The sequence below is a fragment of the Quercus robur genome, chromosome 9 (assembly GCF_932294415.1).
Source record: "Quercus robur chromosome 9, dhQueRobu3.1, whole genome shotgun sequence".
Classification (NCBI taxonomy): Eukaryota; Viridiplantae; Streptophyta; class Magnoliopsida; order Fagales; family Fagaceae; genus Quercus; species Quercus robur.
In genome coordinates, this window is record NC_065542.1 from 41285012 (window position 1) to 41307800 (window position 22789).

Below are 22789 nucleotides of genomic sequence, written 5' to 3' on the forward strand. Positions count from 1 at the left end.
AATTACAAAAAAGCACATTCCAAGGCTAGCAGTGATTGTTTTTTATACTAATTGATAATTACAAAAGGCCAACAGTGGTCTTCACAAAAAAAAAAAAAAAAAACAAAAGGCCCACATGTTCCCACTAGCTTTACTTCCAATGCTGGCATGCGTACCCACTAGCTTCATTCATTTCTTGCCTTTACTCTTTCCTCTTTCCACCCACTGGATTCATTTTTGGTGGCCTTTGTGCAGCAAGCTGTCCTCTAGTCCTTATACCACCAGTGCTCCCATTTGCATGTGAAGGCTACAAAATAAAAAATAGATCCACTTGTTAAAAAATATCCTAAGCTACACAACCATCCAGGACTAAGTTACCAGTGAAGAACTTGGTAAGGTATCCCAGGTCTCCCTAGGTGTGTGAAACTCTGGTTGTGAGGAAGAGAACCATCCTGCTCTCTTGTGAGATGGCCTAGGTTGATTTCCTTACTGTGAGGATGAAGGCTGAGTGGCAGACATCATGTTGTAGGTCTGGGTAGGCTGTTGGGATGGTGGCTGAGGTGCAGGCTGAGGTGCAGATCTAGGTGCAGGCACCCCTTCCCTTACCTGCAACAAAACCCAGTTTCAATACAGTGTTTATTGTAAGTTTAAAAACAAGTTTTTTTTTTTTTTTTTTTACCATTTAAATCCTAATTACTTACAGCTTTTTCTCTTTGAAGTCTCTGTCTCCTCTGCCATGGTGTCTCCCCAGTGATGCCAGCCTTGCACCCTCTTGAGTTATGCCCTTCCTTTTTACATTTCCCACATCTTACAGGTCTGTTCTGTCTACTTGCTTTGTAAGGGTTCCTAGGCTCATCAGAAGCCCTCTTTCTTTGCTTGGGTGGTCTGCCTGGTGGTTTGTATATGTGAGGTGCCAGGGGAGCAGGCTATCCAGTCTCAGCCCATTCTGACTGGCCAGGCATGGGAGGAAGTACCTCCTTGTATATCTCCATGTAAGTTTCTTTGAAGTAGCATGGGTGGGTATAGTCTTCTGGTGTCTCAATGTTTGTATAAATGGCTGTTATGACATGTTTGCAGGGAATGCCATTTAAATCCCAAGACCTACAGCTACATGTCTTCTTCACCAAATCAACTACATGCCTTTCATACTGACTGCCTACCTCATAAAGGAAACTACCAGCTAGGGTAGCACTAAATGCCTTACTTTCAACCTTCAATTTCTCCAACCTATCTTGTATGCTTGGACACAACTTTCCAGCATACTTCTGTATCCCTTCCCTTTTTGTGTAAAGCCTAGTCATAAGTCTAACCCTAATCCACTCCAACATTGCCAAGATAGGCTTGTCCCTAGACTTCAATATCATTGCATTAAAAGACTCACTCAAATTATTTACCAAACAATCTGTTAAGGCCCTAGGAGTGAAGTGTGACCTTGTCCACTGTGTAGGTGCAATGTTTGCAAGATACTCATATGCCTTTTCATCCAAATCCCTTATGTACTGCATGCATCTCTCAAACTCCCTTACTGTTGTGGCAGCAACACACCTCCACAATGCATCCTTCAGCTCCAATCCCTTGTGATCAACTTTGAAATTGTTGTAGATGTGTTTCACATAGTATCTATGCTCCACGGTAGGGAATAGTGTCTCTATTGCAGGTATAAGCCACTGTAAATAAGAAAACAAACAAACAAAACAAGTTAGTTCAGCAAACAAAGTCAACTATTCAAGTGTAACTGAACAAAACAAAACTTGCATACCTTTTGCCTATCAGAAATGAAGACCAACTGAAACTCCTCTGGCCTTCTTATATCATCAGCAAAAATTTCCAAAAACCATATCCAAGACTCCCTGGTTTCTTGTTCCACAACAGCCATGGCTACTGGAAAAATGTTGTCATTTGCATCCTTGACAGTGGCAGATAAGATTTGCCCACCAAATCTGTGCTTTATGTGACAACCATCTAAACCTATAAATGACATGCATCCACCTAAAAATCCTACCTTCTGAGCATTGAACCTAACATACATCCTCTTAAATTTTGGCTGGGAAGTCTCCTCAGCCATTTCTGTCTGCAGTATAACCCTACTCCCCTTGTCTACAGTGGTTATCATTTGTGCATAGTCTCTAAGGACACCATATTGCAGTTGCTCATCTCCATTTATCAAATCCTTTGCCTTTCTCTTTGACCTATACACTTGGTTTACACTTAGGTCAACAGATAAATTTTGCATCACATGGTTGTGTACACCACTCACCTCCCAATTTAGATTTTTGCTAAAATCCTCAATGAACCTCTTAGTAACATAAGCTGATGTTGCTTGGCTGTTTTTGAAAGACTTGGGACAAGTACAGTCATCAGTCAAGGTAATTTGAAATGTTAGCTCTCCACTTATTTGAGATGCATAACATCTCCACACACACCCATTCTTGCAGTGAACTGATATCTTGGTCTTCTCATTAAGCTTGAATTTGATGTCAATAGGTTTTTTGATTGCATACTTCCTCAAAGCAGCTCTGAACACCTTTGCATTAGGGAACTTCATCTCCTTCTTCAGTACAACATTTCTCATGTCACTCTTAGCATTAAACTCTACTTGCTCAGGTACCTACTCATCATTAGACCCATCCATGCTTACCAAGTCATCCTCAAGGGCAGGCTCAGCCCACTCAGGGTCTGTGTGGGGTGCATTGCTTGATTCTGGGGCTGTGTGGGGTGCATTGCTTGATACTGGGTTTGTATTGGGAGCAGAACCTTGTGGAGCTGAGTTTTGAGCAGCAAATACATCATCACCAAAGCCATCCCCCTCTAGGCCTTCATTTAGCCAATCGTTATCATCGTCATCATTATCTCCTTCAACATTTTGTTCTTCATCTCTTGCATCAATGTCAACATCCTCAACATCTTCTTCATCATCACTCTCATCATTATTCTCATCATCATTCTCATCATCTTCATCATCATCACTATCCAATTCTATTTCAACCTTTGCTGCATCACCACTTACATCACCACCTGCATGACCACCTACACCATCTGCCACTCCCCCTCCATCACCACCTACACCACCATTTGCCACTCCCCCTGCATCAGGATACTCAACTGCCAATGGCTCCACATCTATGTCAGTATAGATTATGATTTTTTCAGCATACCATGCCTTATGAAGGTTAGTCATGTTTACGACATCTGTATCTGTTTCTATGTCTCTTAAATCATGCTGTAGATCACCATCAGGAATTAAATACTTATATCTACTGTGTTCCTTAGGAGCACCAACTAGATGGCATAAAGTCCGAATTTCAAAGTAACTCAACTTGTCAGGATCAATCTCTGTCAGTAAACGTACAGACCCACCCACATATTGTTTGGTTGGCTCCTCCACAAAACATCCCCCAACATGAATTTCAAGGTCAAATGTGAAGTCAACCATCTGCAATTAAAATAAGTTCATTTGTTTACACACTGACATGCAGAAAGTGACAAGAAGCCAAAAGAGACAACAAGCCAACAAATTGACAACAACACACGGACAAAGGACCATATAAAGCACATGCAAAACCAGATTCCCAACAAATTCATAGGGACCACACTACCCACACTTCACAAACAAGTGCAATCATTGACAAATAAACTTGATTCTTTCAGGTATATGCATTATAGAAACAAACATAGCAAAATGCATATCCTAAGTGATTCTACACATAAATAGCAAAATGCACATTTAACATACAAAAAAAATTTTATTGTGCAGATGAATAGCAAAACCTAACTACGTGGGTGGGTCACCATAAAAAAATGACATCAAGAACCCAAATGCAGATGAAAAACAATCACACATACCTTGCCTAGGTTCGATGATGCAAAACAAGTGTTTTCTCCCTCTCCACATGCTCCAAACCACGAAGAACAAGCCTGATTGCACCTTGGGTCTCTCTCTCAAAAAGTGTTTGAGTTTTGGGGGTTTTGATTCGCATTATGTTATGTTTTGGGGTTAAAAGGTGTTTTTGTAACGGCAGAGACCGAGGTGGGTTACGGAGAGTAACGGAAACACACCTCAGGTGGGTTAAGTGATACTTTTAAAACCACGGGTAGGCAAAGTGATTTTCGCTCAAACCACAGGTGGGTTATGTGTAATTATCCTAATAGGAAAAGAAATCAAAGAAGTAGAATCTGAAAAGGAAAAATCAGATTTGAGTACTTATCAGTATTTTGGGCGTATCTCTCTCCTCAAAAATCCAATTGACACAAGACCAGATGGGTTGGAGTCATGAATTAAATATCTACAACTTTCCAGTTTTGAGTTTTTCGAAATTCTCAATTTTTGAAGGCCAAAATTAACTCACAATTTACTGCTGTAAACCTGGACGAAATTTAAAATATCAAAAGTTTTATTTTCTTTGAACACTTATACGTTAGGGTTTTGAATGGAGGCTGAACAGGACGAATTTTTGAGAGAAAACCTTGTATTTTCCTTTCTCTAATGGCAGCCTAAACTCTTTGTTAGGGTTAGGGGTTATGTTTCTTCTATATAGTATGAATATTCAATGTGATTCTTTCTAGGATTTTATCAACAACATATTTGATTGTTCAATTAGATTTCTTTTGATGTATTAGTCCTTTCATGCTTTCAATAAGTTCAATCATGTTTTTCTTATTGTTTAGATGAATTTCTAATAGTTTCAAATAGAAATCAGGTTTTAAAGTGAATGAGTTTTTTTGAAAATTTTTCTAACCGCATTATTAATCTAGGTTATTATGTGTTTTTGAATTGTCTCAGTTCAACTGAATCATAAGTATTTAATTGTATAAGAAAAATAAATTATGAAATATATAATTTCTTAGATCATAAAGAATTTCATATCGATATAAGGAAACATCTCGATGCCCTTGTATTTACATTATTGATTTAAATTAGTTTTTATTATTATTCTTGTTAACAATCACTTAGCAAAAGTACTTTTTTTCTTCACCCAAATTGTTATTTAATTATATTGTCTTTGAATTTACCTCGCTCCTTGTGATTTGACTTCGGTACTTCGAGAATTATATTGCTACGATCTCCTGCACTTGGGAGTGAGCAAGCAACTGTGAAGCTTCTTTTAGGTGTGTAGGCCCAAACTATATGATCTCTCGGTTTGTGGTGGCTTAGGGGGATGCCATGGATGGAATTGACATCAATTGGAAGGAAGAGTTTGTCAAGCAAAGTAACGTCCCATTCACCAGTTTTCGAGCTTATGAAGGTACTAACCTTTGTGTCTGCTGGTAGTAAAACAGGAGGTGACAACACACGGAAGGTTGAAAGCCTTGGGTTAGCAACTCTCTATTGCTAATACATAGATAGATTTCTAGGAAAGTCAATAATAACTTGTTGATAAGCTATTTTGGAAATAAAGCAACAACAGTTTAAACTCGTCTACAATAATAATGATAAATTCTAAGAGCGCAAAAATAAAGATTCGGAGAATAAAAGGAAAGGTTCATTCATTAACTTCAAAATATATTACAAGCTACAAAATCTCGGGAAGAAAAAACAAGAAAAGTAAAATCCTACAACTACTTTTTCTTTTGGGTGGGGATCCTCCTTGGTAGTGGCAGTCTTGGACCGGGCATCCCCATCTGTAGGCTTCTCGGCTACCTTAACCTAAGAGATCACGTCCCTAATAGTGAGGGTATCCTCGGACGGAACATCATTGGCTAGAGGAAGGCCCTTTTTACCCATATTTGCTCCAGTAGAGGTCCCAACGTCAATGGGAGGATCCTGAGCGCTGGGGACCTGCTCAAGAGAAGGTAAGGGCAAAGCAGCTGAGGAAGGGTCGATTGGGATCTACCTGATGTGTTCTGGGAAATATACTCTGTTCGCCCTTCTCAGCTCAGAGTCTACCAGGACCCCTGCACTGTTAAGGGCCTCGTTCTAGGTCACAGTGCAGTAGTCTTTACACACTTCAGCCACCTCTTCAGCCAACCTCTGCTCTGTCTGGAGCATCCCCGGCTCATAGGCGGCTATCTTTGCGGACTTAGCAACTTCCTTGACCGCCTGGGCCTTTGCCTTAGCCTTTTCCAGCTCGGCCTTCGGGCTCAGAACCGTAGCCTTTTCCGTGGCCAGATTCAGCTCCGTGGTGAAGAGAAGCTTGCGCTAGTCCTCAGCCTGAGTCTTGGCGGTCTTAAGCCTTACCACGGTGCTTAGACATTCGTGCTCGGAGGTTTTGAGCTTCTTGGCCAGCTGGGTCTTCTCCTCCTTGACAGACCCGAGTGCCTTCTCCACCTCGCGACGGAAATTAGACTCGGCCTTGAATTTATTATGGGTGTTTCTAACGCATTCTTCGGCCACAAAGACTTGTTGAGTGACCTGCATAAAACAACAAGAGGATTACACCTAAAGAATATATGTGAATGGAAAAGGGAAATGAATTGAAATGCAGACGAAACTATACTCACCATCGCGAGGTCTCTTTTTAGAGACATAAACAGGTCAGGCTGCCTCATCCACCTAAGGGCATCCATATCCTTTGGAAGGAGGAGGGGCTACTCTAAGGCTTGGGCCAAGTACATGGAGTGCCCCCTACTGGATTCCCTTATAGTGGAATCATAGGGAATAGGGGCCCCGTCCATCTCTATCATGGGAGCCCACATGCGCTGTTGACGGCGTATCTCAAGGTCGTCTCAGCTCTCCACAGACTTCGACCTCTTATCTTGAGGGTCTTTCGTTTTTTGTTGCTTCGTGCCCCTCTGTAGAGGCATCTCCCCCTCTTCCAACTCCTGAGGTGGTCTTTTCTTTTTCGGGTCAGGATTGACTCGCGGACCTTGATCAATAGGAGGAGAAGGAGGGGGAAGAGGAAGGTTGGTAGAGGTTTGGGTCTTAGGAGCTTCAGGTGGAGTTGCTCCCTTACCCTTGTTAGTGATCAAACCCCTTAAGCTCGGCCTCTTCTTAAGATCCATGACCTCTGCTTCCTCGAAGCTTGTTTCAACGAAAGCAGCGGTCTGTCCTGGCTAATGAGCTGTAGAAAGCCTATCGGACTTGGTCTCGAAGTCCAAAATCTTTACAGGCCTCTTGGGAGTTTTCTCCTCCTCAACAAAATGGAATTTGTCTATTTCCTTCTTAAGTGACAAGTGTAAGGAGGAGGCTATCCCTTCCGTTGCTGCTATAGCTGCGAGTGGAACTTGTTGGAGCAGTATTGCAAATTGCGGAGGATTTTGTTGAGCAGGTAATACCATGGGAGGTAGATCCCGCCTGGCAAGGAACCTCGATTTCGAAATGTCTATCCTAGCAAGGCGGGGGTTACCTGCTCTTAGCGCTTGGCCTGCGTCCTGGTAGATGCGCGACAAAGGCTTGTAACCTAGGATTAGGTGAGCGGCTCGCAGTTGATTATCCTCGCTCACGAATATCTTTGACCTCAGCAAAAAGTTAAGCCCGGAGACGTTTACAAAGCTAAGCTTCGGAGAAACGTGCTTTTTATTTGCAAAAACACCCGAGAAGGCAAACATTGTTAAACCAACAATGAACATTATCCGAGGAGGCAAACTATCAAAAATGAATAGAGAGAGCTCAGAAAACTAAGGTCTCAGTCGAGAGACCCAGTCTTAGGGTACCCAACCTGGTATTCCAGCCCTAACTAGGTAGTGAAGACCATCATGTCATCCCCCAAAAACAACTAGGTAATCGTCCTTTATGCCTTTGTTGGACTTTGGGAGGCAGGATATTAGCCTCACCTCATCGGACCGAGATTTGAGGTAATATCCTTCTGAAAGGGAGTGACACTCGTACAGATGGGCAACATCGTGCCATGTAAGACCAAGGTTCATTTGGTCGTTTAACGCATCTACACATCCTAAGACCCTAAACATATTGGCTGCACATTGATGTGGACATAACCTATGATTGAGCAGATAGCCCCTAGTTATTCTACCCATAGGAAGTGTCATTCCTCCCTCTATAAAGGCGATTATTGGAATAACAACTTCACCCTCTTTTCTATCTATAAGTACACTATCTGGGGGACAGTACTGTAGACCTACTCCTGGGGGGATATGGTACCTGGCCCTAAAGCTCTCCATGCTAGCCGGGGAATCTACCAAATACTTAAATCTACCCATTTGAACGAGCGGAAATGACGCAGAAAGAAGGCCGAGGAGGATGGCTGAGATTAAAAGGGAGAATATAAAAGAACAAGAACTTACGGGAATAAGTGTGTTTATCTCTGTTGTTTTTAAAAGACCTTCGAAGAGATCTAAAAAAAAAAAAAAAGGATTCAAAAGCTTTGCAGTTTAGAGAATTCTGTGAGTTAGAGTGCTGGAGATCACTAGAGAGCTTAAAGATTGGTAAAGTAAAGGGAAGATAAGCTCCCTCAAGGCTTTATATAGGGAGTGGAAATGAGTGAGAGTTATCCTGCTCAAATTTCCAAGAAGAGGCTCAACCGTTGGATCTAAGCTTCACCGTTGGATCTAGGGGACAACACACTGCTTGGAGCAATTAATGACACTTCGTGGGCTGCGAAGCGTCAGGTGTAATCATAATGCACAAAAAACAGAACTTTCACATGTGCGGTCAACAAATTCAAATGATATTAGCTCTTAGAAAATCAAAACCTCACTTTTCTCTTCGGACGGAAGAAAAATCAAAGTTTTGAGGACTATTGTAGGGGCAAGGGCCCAGGATCGTATATTGGGCCTTGGGCTTTATCCGAGGACACAAATGGGTCTGAGGAGAAGCAAATAATTATGAGATATTCCCGGACCAGGTCCCATCAGCATAGAGAAAATGAAGGGTCGTCCGAGGAGTACATCCTTCTCGGACTTAATGAATAGGGTTCAAAATATATAATCCAGCAATTAAAGTGACCTTCCAAGAAGCTTCAATGACGTAGATGTACTTCGCGGACACATTAGAAGGAAGAAAACCTAAAAATATCTAAGAGAAGGCTGTCACCACCACATTAAATGCACTGCAGCTACTTTTCTGGCCGCATTTATGTGGAGAAGACCTCTGAACAGTGTTATCTTGACTACCGCAACTCATAGAGAGCTAGAGAGGGTGTTTGATGGGACAATCACTCAAGTAGGGTTTCGGATGATCAACAAGTGGAGGGTGAAGATTATTTAAAGGAGGATATATAAGGTGAAGGACCCTTTCATGGGGAGGGATCAGAAAAGGTAGAGAGAAAAGAAACCTAAACCATTCTCATATTCGAGAGTGATCATTATATCCACATTTAACCTCCTCGGAAAAAAATTTATTGATATCAGCATCCTTGGTTCATGTTTGAACGCCATGCAATTCAACACTAGCCGTTGTCCAATTTATTAGAATCTAGTTTTTTGACCCATTCTTTACAAATTCATTGTATTGGGCCCCTTGGACCAAGACCCCATACACTTAAGACTTGGGTCTCAAATTATGACCTTACAAATTTTTTATGACCAACTTCAAAATTAAAGGACTATAATAAATTTTAAATAAAGTTAACAGACAAAAATCACAAATTTCAAACTTCAAAGAGTAAAATGATTTATGGGCAACGTTATCGGACTACAAATGTATTAAACCTGTCCAGATAAATAATAGTAATATTATCAATGGGAAAGGCTAAAGGAAGTCACATTTTGTCACCCTTGCTGATCCTGTAGAGGTCAAATATCACATGGGACGAGCACACCAAGAATTTGCTAGATATCCCAATTTAATTTATGAAGATTATAACTGCACAAGATCTCCATGTTAATAGACCGACACTACATATAAAATATTTCAGAAAGAAAACTTCACCAAATTTTCAAGCTCAGGCTGTGTCTAACATTAATGCCTTCAAGTCAAACCCTTGGCCATCTCTCTCCAAGTGATCTCCGTGTATGTCTATGGCTATTGGCTATGCATACCAAAAAATAGAAAGCACATGTGCATGTTCTATAGGATCCCCCCCATTCATTCAATGTGTTCTTTTTTTTTTTATTCAAATAAATCTTTGACTAAAGTTTACAGCCCCACAATTTTCTTCCACTTGGGGTCTCCCAATAAGCTCTTGTCTCTTTCCACAAGTCTCTCTCTGAATATATATTACTGTATCTGATTCACTTGTATGAGTATTTCTATTCAAGATCTTAGTAAAACCATTAGTCAAACCCCATGTATTCCTCTTCATTTTTTGTTCAAACATCTCCAATCTCTCATTCAAGCCATTTGCTAATGGCACCAAACCATAAGCGCTTCTACAAACTTGGATCTCAGGTTCTCACACACATAAAAAACCAGGCAAACCCAATTCATCAGCCAGCACAGCCTACTTCAGAGTCTGCTTTTCCTATATTAGCCATTGCTGTGCTATGCATCATGGCCACAGCTTTCTTACTAGTTAGCTACTTTCTTTTTGTGACCAAATGCTGTTCAAACTGGCAAGAAGTTAATCTGCTGAGATGGTTTTCTGTACTGCGAGTCCAAGAAAGTGAAGATCCCTTCATAGCCTTGTCTCCAACAATGTGGAATCATGGACTTGATGAATCGGTCATTCGTGAAATCCCAACATGTCAATTCCAAAGAGAAGACGAGGAGAAAAGAGTGTGTTGTGCAGTTTGTTTGAATGAGTTTCAAGAACAAGATATGCTTAGAGTTCTTCCCAAATGCAGCCATGCATTCCACTTGGATTGCATTGATATATGGCTTCAAAGCAATGCCAATTGTCCCCTTTGCAGATCAAGCATTTCAGGCAGAAGCCGGTGTCGGATTGATCAGATCATTGCACCAAGCTCTTCACCACAAGACTCTCAGCCCCTGTCCCATAGCCACATGAGTAGTGATGAAGACTTTTTGGTTATTGAATTGGGGGGAGAAGATGAAGTTACATTACCACAAAGGCAACAAGAAAGAAATGATTCACTTCAAGTTTCAGTGCAGCCTAGAAGTCATTCACCAAAGAAGTTGGAAAAGAAGCATGAAAACTTAAAACCAAGAAAGTTCCACCATGTTTCAATCATGGGAGATGAGTGCATTGATGTAAGAAAGAAAGATGATCAGTTTTCTATTCAACCCATCAGGAGATCTTTCTCAATGGATTCTGCAGCTGATCAACATCTTTATTTAACCGTTCAAGCAATCATTCAACAAAAAATGCATCACAACGAGGTTAGTACAAGTGAAGATTGTGATAGCAGAGGTCGAAGATCGTTCTTCCCATTTAGGCATGGCCGAGGATCTAGAAATGCAATTCTTCCTATTGAGTGTGAGCTGTAATAAGACCTAATTTTATTTACTTTTTCAATTTTCACATATTTATTTTGTTCATTTTTTGGTTTTAGGGTGGACATGTTGGAGATTTTAACAGGCAATTGAATAGTTACACAAATAGAAGAAACGAGTGTAGAGTGATTTTAGGCCGAAATCATACATAGTGAGAAAAGTTAGACACAAATGGATTGCTGAAATTTAGGCATGGGTTAGAGAATCATTGCTTAAACATCTAAGGGTTGATTAGATCGTCCATGTTCTACTTCCTTCATGAATGAGAATGATTGCTTTTATTCTCCTTTTATCAATAGTTGGACACACACGCAATGGAAGTCAGAGTAGACGGGACCTATATACAATGAGTAACCATAAATGAAATCATTAGAAAGGTTTCCTGGAAATGGTCTCCAATATCTTCCTTCTTGTTAGCAATTATATTAACGTTGGTAAGGTGCACAAGTTATAATATATGTCGAGTTTCAATTAATTATGGCATAACATTTCCTGTGTCTCAGATTTTTTTTTTTTTTTTTTTTTTCCTTGAAAAGAATGGAGGGGGAAAAAACAGAATGAGAAACAGTGTGTGCGTGCGCGTGTTAATCTCAATTTAACATTCTAAGGAAAAAAAAATAAAAAAAAGAGCTCATTCTCCAAATCCCTGCATGTTGCCTTTTTAAGAATTGGTCATCAAATATACTCAAGCTAATCTGCTGAGGTCATACCCAAAGCTTATCTTTGTGGAAAAAGATCCACTAGTATTTTCTTAATCCGTACGTATTAATAATTATGTTTCGTTTCGATACTAAAAAGAAAATAAGTTGTCAGCATATCTCAATTTTCAAAAACAGTGATTAATAATCAATTTTTCCTTCTATATTTCCCCAGGAAACAAATGAGAAGTGAAAGTAACAGAGCAGATGTATACTAGACAACATCATAACTAGAAACATCATTAAGATATTCCAAGTGATATCCAGAGTTTCATTATCATTACCAACGATGTTTCTTTACCTCTCAAAATAATCATAGCCAACAGATGGGTCACAATCACAACCAAAACCAGACTGAAGCACGCTTGGCATACAATCCATTGCTGTCCTACCCGACACACAAAACAGTGACAATGTGGCGCAGAGCAGTCATTAAGGAGTCTTATTTAAATTTAAATTTATGTAGTGCCAAGTAAGAATCCACTGGCACTATTTCAGAATTTCCTCCTATCGCCCGAAACCACTCATGCTCTGGGACTGGGTAAGACTAAGGTCAGACTATGAATTAACCCACAGGATACAACCCCCTTTCCCATTTAGTTCCCTCAAGTATTGGTTCCTTAGAGAGTCATCCCCTTCCCAGAAAATTTTCTTTTTTTTCGGGTAACCAAAAAAAATAAAATAAAAGGTGAGACTCCACTAGGAGAAGTACATTAGTCTGATTAGACTCCTGACATTAACAATGAACTTTCTCAAACGGTCTTTGCAATGCCACAAATAGCCCTATGATACTGCATGTAGTGAAAGAACCCTTAATATAGTTTTCAAACTTCAGTCACCAGTCAGATCCGTTTGCAGAGTCACAATATGTAATGCGAAAAGTTCATACAATGGCAGTAATAACACGAAGTAGTCTCTCTTATTATATAATTTTCAGTATCATTAAGATTGGATTCATTTTTGTAAACATCAAGGTTGGAATGAGCAGAGATGAAAAAAAAAATAGTATACTTTCAAATTTAGGTAACAAAAATCACTAAGTACGCTACATATAGGCACAACAACAGGTTTCAAAAATAGCAAAATTGTGTGGCTTAAATCACTAGCTACATACATACTTTTGAGTATATCAAAAAGCAACAACTGGCCCCTCAAAAATTAGGGGATAATGCTCAGTAAAAAAAAAAAAAAGGTAATACCGTGCAACAATGTGCTAGATTACGTAAAAGATCAGTTTAGGAAAGGAGTCTCTAATTTGTGCTGGATAGATTTTGACTAACAGGAATATCAGTTTCTGAGCTCCTAGAAGAGACAATAGTGTGAGGTAAGGGCAAGGCCTTTACAGGATGATTGTTCGGGGATGCACCTCGGGCTTTTTTCTTTAGTTGTTCAAGAAGTCGATGGGCTTCTTTGAATTCATCTTCTGCACTGGAGCCATGGCTTTCCCAAGCATCAATAACCTGCTGCTGGAATTCTATTGCAAAAGCATAGCTGCACGAAACAAGAGGTAAATTATCTTCATAATTTCAACCCTAATGTCATAGATAAAAAGGGGCGGGGGGGAATCTCTTAAAAGCTTCTTTTCATGGTTTTTTAATAATTTTTATTTTACTGGGGGGGTGGGGAGTTAGGTAAATTCAAGGATAAGGATATTGTGAATCTTTTTCATGTTATTTAACCGCTCCCATGATGAATACATGCATGCAGACATGACATTTGCTCTGAACATCTATGCATTTTTGTACTAATCTTCACTTAAATACACAATGAGCAAATGATAGGAATAACCCAAGATAAGGTGTCAAAAGAATATGGATTGCTTAACAAACCTAATTACATTGCAGATTAAATTTAGCAATAGAAATAGAAGAAATCAATGGATATAGAAATGAGCCATAGATTTTTTTCCTTTTTCTTTATTATTATTATTATTTTTTTGTGGGGGGGGGGGGGGGGTGGGTGGGATAAGAATAAGCCATGAAAGAAGAAAGTTAAGCAAAACAATCAAATTAAGAATGCTGGATAAAATCTGTTAATTCGAATGAAAGTTACTCACATATCACAAATCTCTGAGAGAAATACATTATCAGACCTTTCTAGCTTAAAAAATCCACTAAACTGAATATTAGTCATAGAGCGCAGGCCACATGTATGAGGAAGATATGCATAACATACTAACAATGCAGGCAATACAACTCCTATCCTTGTAGCATCAGGTTTTTCCCCACATTGTTTTTATTGGCAAGTTACATAGGCACCCTGTGAGTTTAGTGGATTTTTTAGCTGTCAAAGGAAGCACATTTCATTTAAGCTAGGGCTCATTGGCATAGCATCAGGTTGTTGTAACTAAAAAGCTTAAAGCCATGGTGTTCATGACATGCACATTTGAGGACATGGTGTAATTTAGCACAAATTGAAAAGTAGCAAGGGAAGAAAATTCAAGGATCTTTAATTTAATAAAAATTTAGAAAACTAATTAGAAAGAAATATTAATTGGGAGTAAATATTTTTCAAATTTTGAATCTGAGAATACTAAGCAAAACCTAAATTGATGGAAACAAAAGGTAACAATGACATAAAGGTTGGGGCTTCAAGCACTCTGTATTATTGGATGGCTGCATAAGTGGTCATTCTTTCTCTAAAATGCAGGACCTTGGTGAGTCTCAATTAATTATAATAACAAAAATGACGTACATTGCATTTGGGACCTACCTAGATACTAACATTCCTCCATGTGAACCATATATGGTTTCTCTTTTTTCTTCTTTTTTTGATAAGTAAACAATCAATGAAAAAAAAATAATTTTTGGTAATTTAACACAAAAGATAGCATTAAGGCTTACTCAAATGCATATTTTGGAAGGGAGAGGGGTAAAGAAATTAATTAATTAAAAACAATCTTTTCAAGACGTTTTTGTTTTGTTGTGGATTTTCTAACACTAAAATACCAATTGGCATTCAAGTGAAAGGCTTTTTAGTGTCCAGATTGGTCTTATGTGCATTTCCTTTGCTATTAGTTAATAGAGATCACTAAGGGTCCAAGTTACAACAAATTTAAAATTATAGGGTGGACACTTGATGAAACTAAATTTTGGGGTTTAATTTAAAACGGATGTGTGTGTGTGTGTATTCCTACAAAACTGCTCATTCTATATTGCACAGATGAAGTTTCCCTTTGATATCAGCCTCAAGGAAAGGAAGTTATAAGACTTCACAGAATCAAAAAAGTCATCCTATTATCTAATATATTCAGAAATGCAAGCGATTTCAATAACCAATTAATTAATATAAACACACAAATGAAACCAGACACCAGGAAAAGAATTCACCTTCCAGTGGCAGCATAAGCTTTTGAAAGGTTCTGACATGCCTCAATCGAATCTGCATGATGAGGACCAAGTGATACATCCATGATGTCCTTTGCAACGGCAAACATCTGTGCAGCTGACTGAGGTCTATCTAACTCCAAATATGCTGCCCCCAAATTGTTGTAGATATAACCCACGCCAAAATGCTTGGAACCAAAGCTTTCCTTCAACCTTTCCGCTGCACTCTCCAAGTAAGGAATAGCCTGTTGCACCTTGCCTGTCAGCAAAAGCAACCATCCTATTCTTGCAGAAACACTTCCTTCAGAGTGCTGTTCTTGTGGAAGCCTCTCAAGCATAGCCAATGTTCTCTTTAACAATGAAATTGCAGTTTCAAACTCATTCATAGTTTCATATTGCATCGATATCTCCGAGTATGCCTCAGCAACTTCCACTGGAGATGTCGTCTCTTTCTTGTCAAGAATTCCACAAGCAATCTCCAAACACCTTTTCGAGTCTGCAAACTTTTCCTGATGACACATCGCTTTTGCCATTGAGATAAACACCATTGCCCGAGTTTCACTACCCTTATCCATCTCCTGAACAACGCCCTTCAAAGACTCAATTGCAGAGTCATACTTCCCCAGTGCAATCTCCATATTAGCAGCATCAATCTTGGCACGGAGTAAATCAGAACTAAGACCCCAATTCTTCAAAACCTTTTGTGACAACTGATTCTGCTCCAAAGCCATCTTATGCTCCTCCAACCCAGTATAAATAATCCCAAGAAGCCTCCTATCATGTGCAACCTCCACCGAATTCTGTCCCAATTGCTTCTTATGTATCTCCAACGCCTTCATGCAATATGGCAAAGCCTCCTTAAAGTTCAAAACTGCAACGTATGCTTCTGCCAAATCCCGGTGTGATTTACCCAATTCCCTACTATCTTTCTCAAAAGTCGCCTCCTTAATCTCTAAACACTTCCTAAGATTCCCAAGAGCCTCCTCTCTCCTCCCCATTGCCGTCTTCACATTGGCCAACTCAAGCTGCACTGCATGAAGCACCGGCATAACATCCTCACCACTAAAACCCTCTTCCTCCAGCCTACCCAACAACCTATTAGCCCTATTAAGGTACCCCAAACTATCATTAAACCTTTTCAAGTTATAATTAGCAGAACCCATCAATTGCAAAGTCATGGCTACAAGTAAAGAAGGTTTATCATCTTTATCCAAAGCTTTCAAAGCTCTACTAGCGAAAGATAGAGTCTTTTCAGGGTCCTCACCTTCTTGGTCAAATTTGAGGCCAAGTTTCAAGGAAGCCAACCCAAGCTCTCCCTCATCAAAAGCTGACTCCATGTCCTTAAAAGCCTTGAGCATTTCCTCAGTGGTTTTTGCAGACTCAAAAGCCTCTTCAAGCTCAGCTTTTTGATTGACTTTTCTCTGCCTAGAGGACAATTGGGTTGGTCTCTCAACAAGAGTGTCCATATTTCGAAATGGGTTTTTTCTAAATTGGTTGGGTTTGAAGAATAAGACATGGGTTTTGGCGCAGGGCTTGAGATGGGTGTGTGAGACTAATGGTGAAGAAGAAGAAGAAGAAGAAGAAGGAGGAGGAGGAGAAGAGGGGTCAGAAATGTAATTTCTGGAAAGAAAAGGGGCAAAGGACTGTGGCTTATGACGAGAGATGTGTGAGAGATATGAGATTGGAGCTTTTCTCATGGTGTAGTTGGAAAAGTTTTTCTGGGATTTGCTTTGGGAGTGATCGTTTGGGATTTGCGTTGCTTAAGTTAAACCCTCGCAGAGGTTTTTTCCCGTGCAATAGGACAAATCCCAGCCTTCCATTTAATCCAATGGCTAATTATTTTGACACCTCACCTGTCTAGGTTGGCATTCCGTGTCTCACAATGTAGTAAGTAAATATGCGTTCGAAACGTATAAGCAAATTAGCATCTCGAGTTTTAGAAACTTGAGATCCAAATTAAAACTCGACTCTCAAAGACTCACAAAGTGAGTGTTTGGCTGGATGAGTTGGACAGAAAATGCCACGTAGATCTCGAGTTTTTAAGACTTGAGTTCTAAAAATCAAAACCAAGTCTCTTAGACTCGATTTTGGTACTTGAACCAACAATCTCCCGACGAAGAACAGACTTGAAGAAGAACCAACGATCTGACGATGAAGAACTGAGGAATGATTTGACGAGGAAGAACAGAGGAAGAACAAGAACCCATGGAAGAACACAATGCCTAGGGAACCCACAGAAGAACACGATAAAGAACACGACGGAGCTTCGCTGCCACTGCCTCCGTTGCTCCTGGGTTAGGGAGATCTGGGTTCGTGTAGGTGTTTCTAATTTGGGATTTCTGATTTATTGTTCAAATTTGTTGTTCCTTCTTGTTTCTTCTGATTTGTTGGTTATTCCTTCGTGTTTCTATTCTGGTGTTCTTTGTGTTTCTGTTTTGGTGTTCTAATATGTGGTGAAACCTTTTTATGGAACTCGAGTCTTTAAAACTCGAGTTCCACACAGGAAATTGAGTTTTAAAAACTCGAGTTCCATGTGGACTTTTTTCCGCTCACACAAACTCGAGTTTTAGACACTCGAAATGCTAGTTTCTAGCATTGTTTTGAAACGTGAAAACTAACTAAATTTTTTGATTTTAATGTTATTTGGAAAAAAAAATTCTAACATTTCAGCTTCCCAAAATTTGAATTTCATTGAAACTCTTTCTTTTCTCTCTCTCACTTCAACTAGGTTCTCTCTTAACCTCCACGCTCTCTGCCTCTCCGTCAACCTGTCGTCTCCACTTCTAGCATACCCAACTCAGACCCATTAGCAAAAATAGTAACTCACCATCTGAGATCTCGACCCCCGAACACTCGCACCAGTTCAGAGAGAGAGTAAGGAATGGGGTTTGGAGAGAATCGGGTGTAAAGAGACGTTAATGCTTTTCAAACCCAGATTAGAGAAATTAAGGGTTAGGGTTTGGAGAAAATCGGGAAAGAGAGAAGTTGATGCCTTTTCAGGTTTGATCTATGGAGGGAAATGAGATTGAGAGACAAAGAAAGAGAAAGAGATTGAGATTTTGGTCAAAGGAGAGAATAAGCCACCATCAAAGGTGGTGGTTGTGATGAGCTAGCCTTGTCGATTTGGTTCAGAGGGAGATCACCACTCGGAAGGTTTTCTTTTATCTCTATTTTTTTAATAAACTCTGTTTGGTTGCTAGGAAAGGAAGGAATGTAAATAATGGTGTCACAATTTTGTTGATTGATTTATTGGTGCTGAATTTAATTCTATTTTCTCTTATTTTTTATGGTTTTGGTTTTTAGCTTAGGAATTGAAATCAAGTCTTATATTGCCTGCATTTTTGTCAATTGTTTAAAAATGCTTAAATCAATTTAATTTGTATTCAATGGGCTTATTATTAGGTTCGTAATGATGAAAGTTTGAACCTTCATGAGCTATTTGACCAAAACATGAATGTTCAATACATTGAAAAGCTTTCACAGAAAAATTTTGCCAGCATATATTTCCATTAGGAGGTAATTACATAATATTGACTTTAAAGACTTCTTGCAGATGTGTTGTTAAAAAGGCATGCTTTTATTGTGTTGAATGATTCATATCGAGTGTCACTTCTTAGATATAGAAGAAATGGATAATTACAGCAAACCCACCTGGGGTTTGGCCCGTTTTCATTTTGCCTACTTGTGGTTTAAAACTTTACACTTTGCTCAACTGAACTTCAATCTGTTACCCATCCGTTACCCACCTCTGTTAAAACCAGGGGTAAAAATGTATTTTATCTTCACTGTTATGTCTCTCTCCTCTAAAAACAAAAAATAACATAAAAAACTCAAACAAACAAGATCAAAGAAGGGGGGTTTTGTACCCATTTCAGATTTTTATATCCCAACCTTTCAATCAAACCCCTTTATCAAACCAAAACTTAATCCAACGCAAGAAAACCCTCTAGAAAATTCACCCAAACCCACCATTAACAAACCCCCAAAACCAAACCCAACATAAAACCCAATCTCATTCACAGATTGAAAGTAGTAGGAGAGAATCAAAGGGTTTCAAATGAGTTCCAGCAAAGGCTAGAGAAAGGTGGATTAGCCATGGATTTCTTCGCCCAAACCCCAGACCCATATATCTCGAGCCTTCTCGCCGTTGCTCGCAACTGCCATCACACGATGGTCCAATTGGCCGTTGGTGTTTGGTCGTTGCTATTTGGCCGTTGGTGTTGGGTCGCTACTACTGTTTGAGCCTTCTCTGTTTGAGTCGTTGCTCGCTTCTGCTAGCATGTGGTGCACAAAACAAAACAAGGACTGAACGGCCTGAGAGATCTAATTGGCTGCCATGGCTTTGGCTGTACCTTGTCTGCTGCTCCCACTGCTTGTTTGAAGAGTGAAGAGTGTTCATACCTCTATTTTTATTATTTTGGTTTGGCCATTGAGGTTTTTTTTTTTTTTTTTTTTTTTTTTTTTTTTTTTTTTTGATGGGGGCCATTGAGGTGTTTGGCAAAAAAAATAGAAATTTAGAATTTACTTCACAACAGAAAAATAAATTTAGTATTTTTTTTTTTTTTTTTGCTTTCAATTAGTGCAATGCTAACTTCAAAGAATATCTTTATTATTTATAATTTTATTGCATGATTTTGTTTTTTTCCAATGCTAAATATTTTACAAGAAAGATTAATGTTAATTGTTAAAGAAATAGATCATTACACAGAACCATACCCTTGAACTCAACTTTGGAAACATGTGTTGTTGTCTTTGTGCTTGTATAGAGACACAAAACCCTCCAAGCTCTTTCAAAAAAATTCAAACCCTAACTTTTTGATTCGTGTTATGTTATGTTTTGTTTGTAAAAGTTGTTTTCTAACGGAAAAGCCAAAGGTGGGTAACGAATGGGTAACGGATTGAAGTTCAGGTGGGCAAAGTATAAAGTTTTAAACCAGGGGTAAGCAAAGTGAAAACGGACCAAACCCTAGGTGGGTTTACTGTAATTATCCCTAGAAGAAACTAAATGGGTAGCACAGATGAGCAAATTCTTAATTATACAAAATTTAACTTTTCAGATTTTTAATTGTCCTGGCATCCTCAGAAACTGCTACAGATGCAGATCATTAGCCATGAAGTTTGTTATACATAATTCCTTTAATGAAAGGGTGTGATGGATCATGGAGCACACAGACCTTTTATTCTAGTTACCTTGGTTGTCAATGGCTATCAACAACCATTATTCTTCTCTGAAATTTAGCTGTGTATAACTATTATATTTATATATCTATGTTTAACAGCGATTATATTTTTTCTGAAATCTGGTTAAAAATGCATGGTACTAATTTTAATGCCACTTTGTCAACATTGGTTACATTGATTCTTTTTCTTGTGAGATCTTTTGTTGCTAAATTTGTTCTGTATTTTGTGGGATAAAAGAAAAATAGACTAAACAATGATATTATTTTTGTACCTAGCTATAAATTCTGTAGCTCTCCCATATTTCTTGTTATGGTTACATAACTATAAGTTCTGCTGTTTTATTGGTGTCCAACATAAGCTAATAGTTTGTTAACTTGGGTTCTCTTCTTATTATCTCTGTTATTGTTGATTGGCTTACTCAAAGAACTTGGGCATACTGAGCAAATGATTTACAAATTTTGACAAAAGCAATTTAGCTTTTGAAGCTTTTGTACATTCACATTAAATTTTGAGTTTTATAAGTTTTTCTTGGGGAAACATTGGCATCTTGAACTGAAGCAAAACATTGAATAAATTTGCTAGTGATATTCAATAGAAAAATAATGCATTGTGAGAACTCACAATAACATGCAACTTTATTTTAAGGAACCTTGCAGAATCTTTGCGATGGATTTCTCTAGTTGGTTATAATGTCTATACCTAGTGTTAAGTCATATTTTTTCTTTTTTTGTTTCCTGTCCTTGTTACTCTAGTTCTTTATCTAGTTGAATTTATTTTTGTTAAAGATATCTTGCTTCTAAAATTTTAAATTGTCGTCTATATTAGTCTACCTTTTTGTTTAAAAAATCCTTCGTGTCTTTGTTGACAAGTATCGTAGAAATTCTTTATTCCTTGCTTAATAACTTTGTTTTGTTTAATCTTGTTTTCTTTCACAATTTTTTTGCAGATGTTTCAAGCCAATACCAGATAAGTAGTACCGATTTTGTGGCACTCCACTTTACAATGAAATATTAGAGAGGCTAAAGAGTGCCTTCATGAGTCTTTTGGAACAAGGTTTTTTTGGGATCCAATTGAGCAGTCAACTTTCTTTTTCTGAATTGGTAGTGATGGCAATGGAAGGGCTGCCACAGTTGCGCCGCTTGAGATCATCACAGCACTTGATCTTGAAACATACACTTTATCTCTACCTTTTTTTGCTAGAATCTTGAAACATACACCTTTTCCCTACAATTTTTGCTAGAATTATGTAATTTGGTGCTAGAATCTTGAAACATACACTTGTATCGAAGTCTATATTTCAATAGAACCCTTGTTGTTGTGGTTTTGTAATCAAAGTGTATATTTCAATAGAATTTGTACATTTTTAGATTAAATTATTTTGTTTTTTATGTGTTCAGTTTTAAGATTGCAAGATTGCATTTGTCACTAAAATTGGTTTGTTGTCTTACCAATTTTGATGAGGGAAAAAAAATACAAATTAAAGATGATAAAGTCTCTTACCATCTTTTTTTATGAAATCAAAACTACCATAGTTGGCTTGCTAACATTTCAGAAGATAAACCACAAGCATCATTATAGATATGAAAATATTTAGAAAAGAATAATTACATTTTATTCCATTCTCTGGGTTAGTACAGTATATAAAGGTTTTTTAATAAATGAATGAGAACACTCATGCGACAAAATTGGACAATACAACAATACAATACATACTCTGCAAAGTCTTTCGCCTTATTACCTAATTTAAACTAGAAAGGAGGTAGCATATGTTAAATTTGAAACTTCACTAAAATTGAACGATAGCTCCCTTTATAATGAGAAATTATACAGTCCTCAAGTTGGACCACGTCATTTGTCCACCATTCCTTTAAAAGACTCCCATCTATTTAAAATTGCTGAGTCGATATTCAATTTTTATTTAAAACTCCACAATTTTAAACAAGTCGTAATCTTTTACTGGAATGGTGGACCATATCACTTGTCCACCATAAGGACCTTATAATTTCCCCTTTATAACCTTCAAACAATAAGATCACCACAATGAAGAAAGGTAAAGAAAGGTTTTCAACATGACTTAGGATACTTGTCACTCTCATTAACTAACACCTTGCCTTGTATGCAGCATTTCTTGTAACTATGTTTACAAGAAATCCTTACTCTAAAAATATTAATTTCTTGCATTCAAAAAATAAACAAGATTTGGTACATGACATTGCATTTTAAAAATGAACAAGATTTGGTACATGTCATTGCATTTAAATATATTAATCACTTGTATATATAATTAATGTTTAACTAGAGGTTACTCAAACATGCACTTGTACAATCTAACATGTTTAACATGTTTGAGTAGCTTCTTTAGTTACATAAAATTATCC

The 22789-nt window shown here is 38.3% G+C and overlaps 3 protein-coding genes across 3 annotated transcripts; 1 reads left to right on the forward strand and 2 right to left on the reverse strand.

The window, feature by feature from the left end:
* Nucleotides 1-465: 465 nt before the first annotated feature.
* LOC126701047 (uncharacterized) lies at nucleotides 466-2551 on the reverse strand. Its single transcript, XM_050399190.1, has 3 exons — nucleotides 1739-2551; nucleotides 954-1646; nucleotides 466-585 (listed from the first exon to the last, which is right to left on the reverse strand). The coding sequence occupies exons 1-3, from the start codon at nucleotides 2549-2551 to the stop codon at nucleotides 466-468; spliced, it is 1626 nt and encodes a 541-aa protein (XP_050255147.1).
* A 7387-nt stretch (nucleotides 2552-9938) lies between these two features.
* On the forward strand, nucleotides 9939-11234 carry LOC126698402 (RING-H2 finger protein ATL16-like). The gene has a single exon (XM_050395589.1). It carries the CDS (start codon nucleotides 10100-10102, stop codon nucleotides 11198-11200), a length of 1101 nt encoding a protein of 366 aa, XP_050251546.1. The 5' UTR covers nucleotides 9939-10099; the 3' UTR covers nucleotides 11201-11234.
* A 1661-nt stretch (nucleotides 11235-12895) lies between these two features.
* On the reverse strand, nucleotides 12896-16980 carry LOC126698403 (protein KINESIN LIGHT CHAIN-RELATED 1). The gene is made up of 2 exons (XM_050395590.1): nucleotides 15234-16980; nucleotides 12896-13395 (listed from the first exon to the last, which is right to left on the reverse strand). The coding sequence occupies exons 1-2, from the start codon at nucleotides 16925-16927 to the stop codon at nucleotides 13155-13157; spliced, it is 1935 nt and encodes a 644-aa protein (XP_050251547.1). The 5' UTR covers nucleotides 16928-16980; the 3' UTR covers nucleotides 12896-13154.
* Between the last annotated feature and the right edge of the window lie 5809 nt (nucleotides 16981-22789).

Coding starts and splice junctions, on each gene's coding strand:
- LOC126701047 (XM_050399190.1), bottom strand. CDS start 2,551: ATGAGAAATGTTGTACTGAAGAAGGAGATGAAGTTCCCTAATGCAAAG. Junction 1,647..1,738: donor TCATTTCTGATAGGCAAAAG/GTATGCAAGTTT, acceptor TCTTATTTACAG/TGGCTTATACCTGCAATAGA. Junction 586..953: donor ACATGGAGATATACAAGGAG/GTACTTCCTCCC, acceptor GTTTTGTTGCAG/GTAAGGGAAGGGGTGCCTGC.
- LOC126698402 (XM_050395589.1), top strand. CDS start 10,100: ATGTATTCCTCTTCATTTTTTGTTCAAACATCTCCAATCTCTCATTCA.
- LOC126698403 (XM_050395590.1), bottom strand. CDS start 16,927: ATGAGAAAAGCTCCAATCTCATATCTCTCACACATCTCTCGTCATAAG. Junction 13,396..15,233: donor GCTTATGCTGCCACTGGAAG/GTGAATTCTTTT, acceptor TGTTTCGTGCAG/CTATGCTTTTGCAATAGAAT.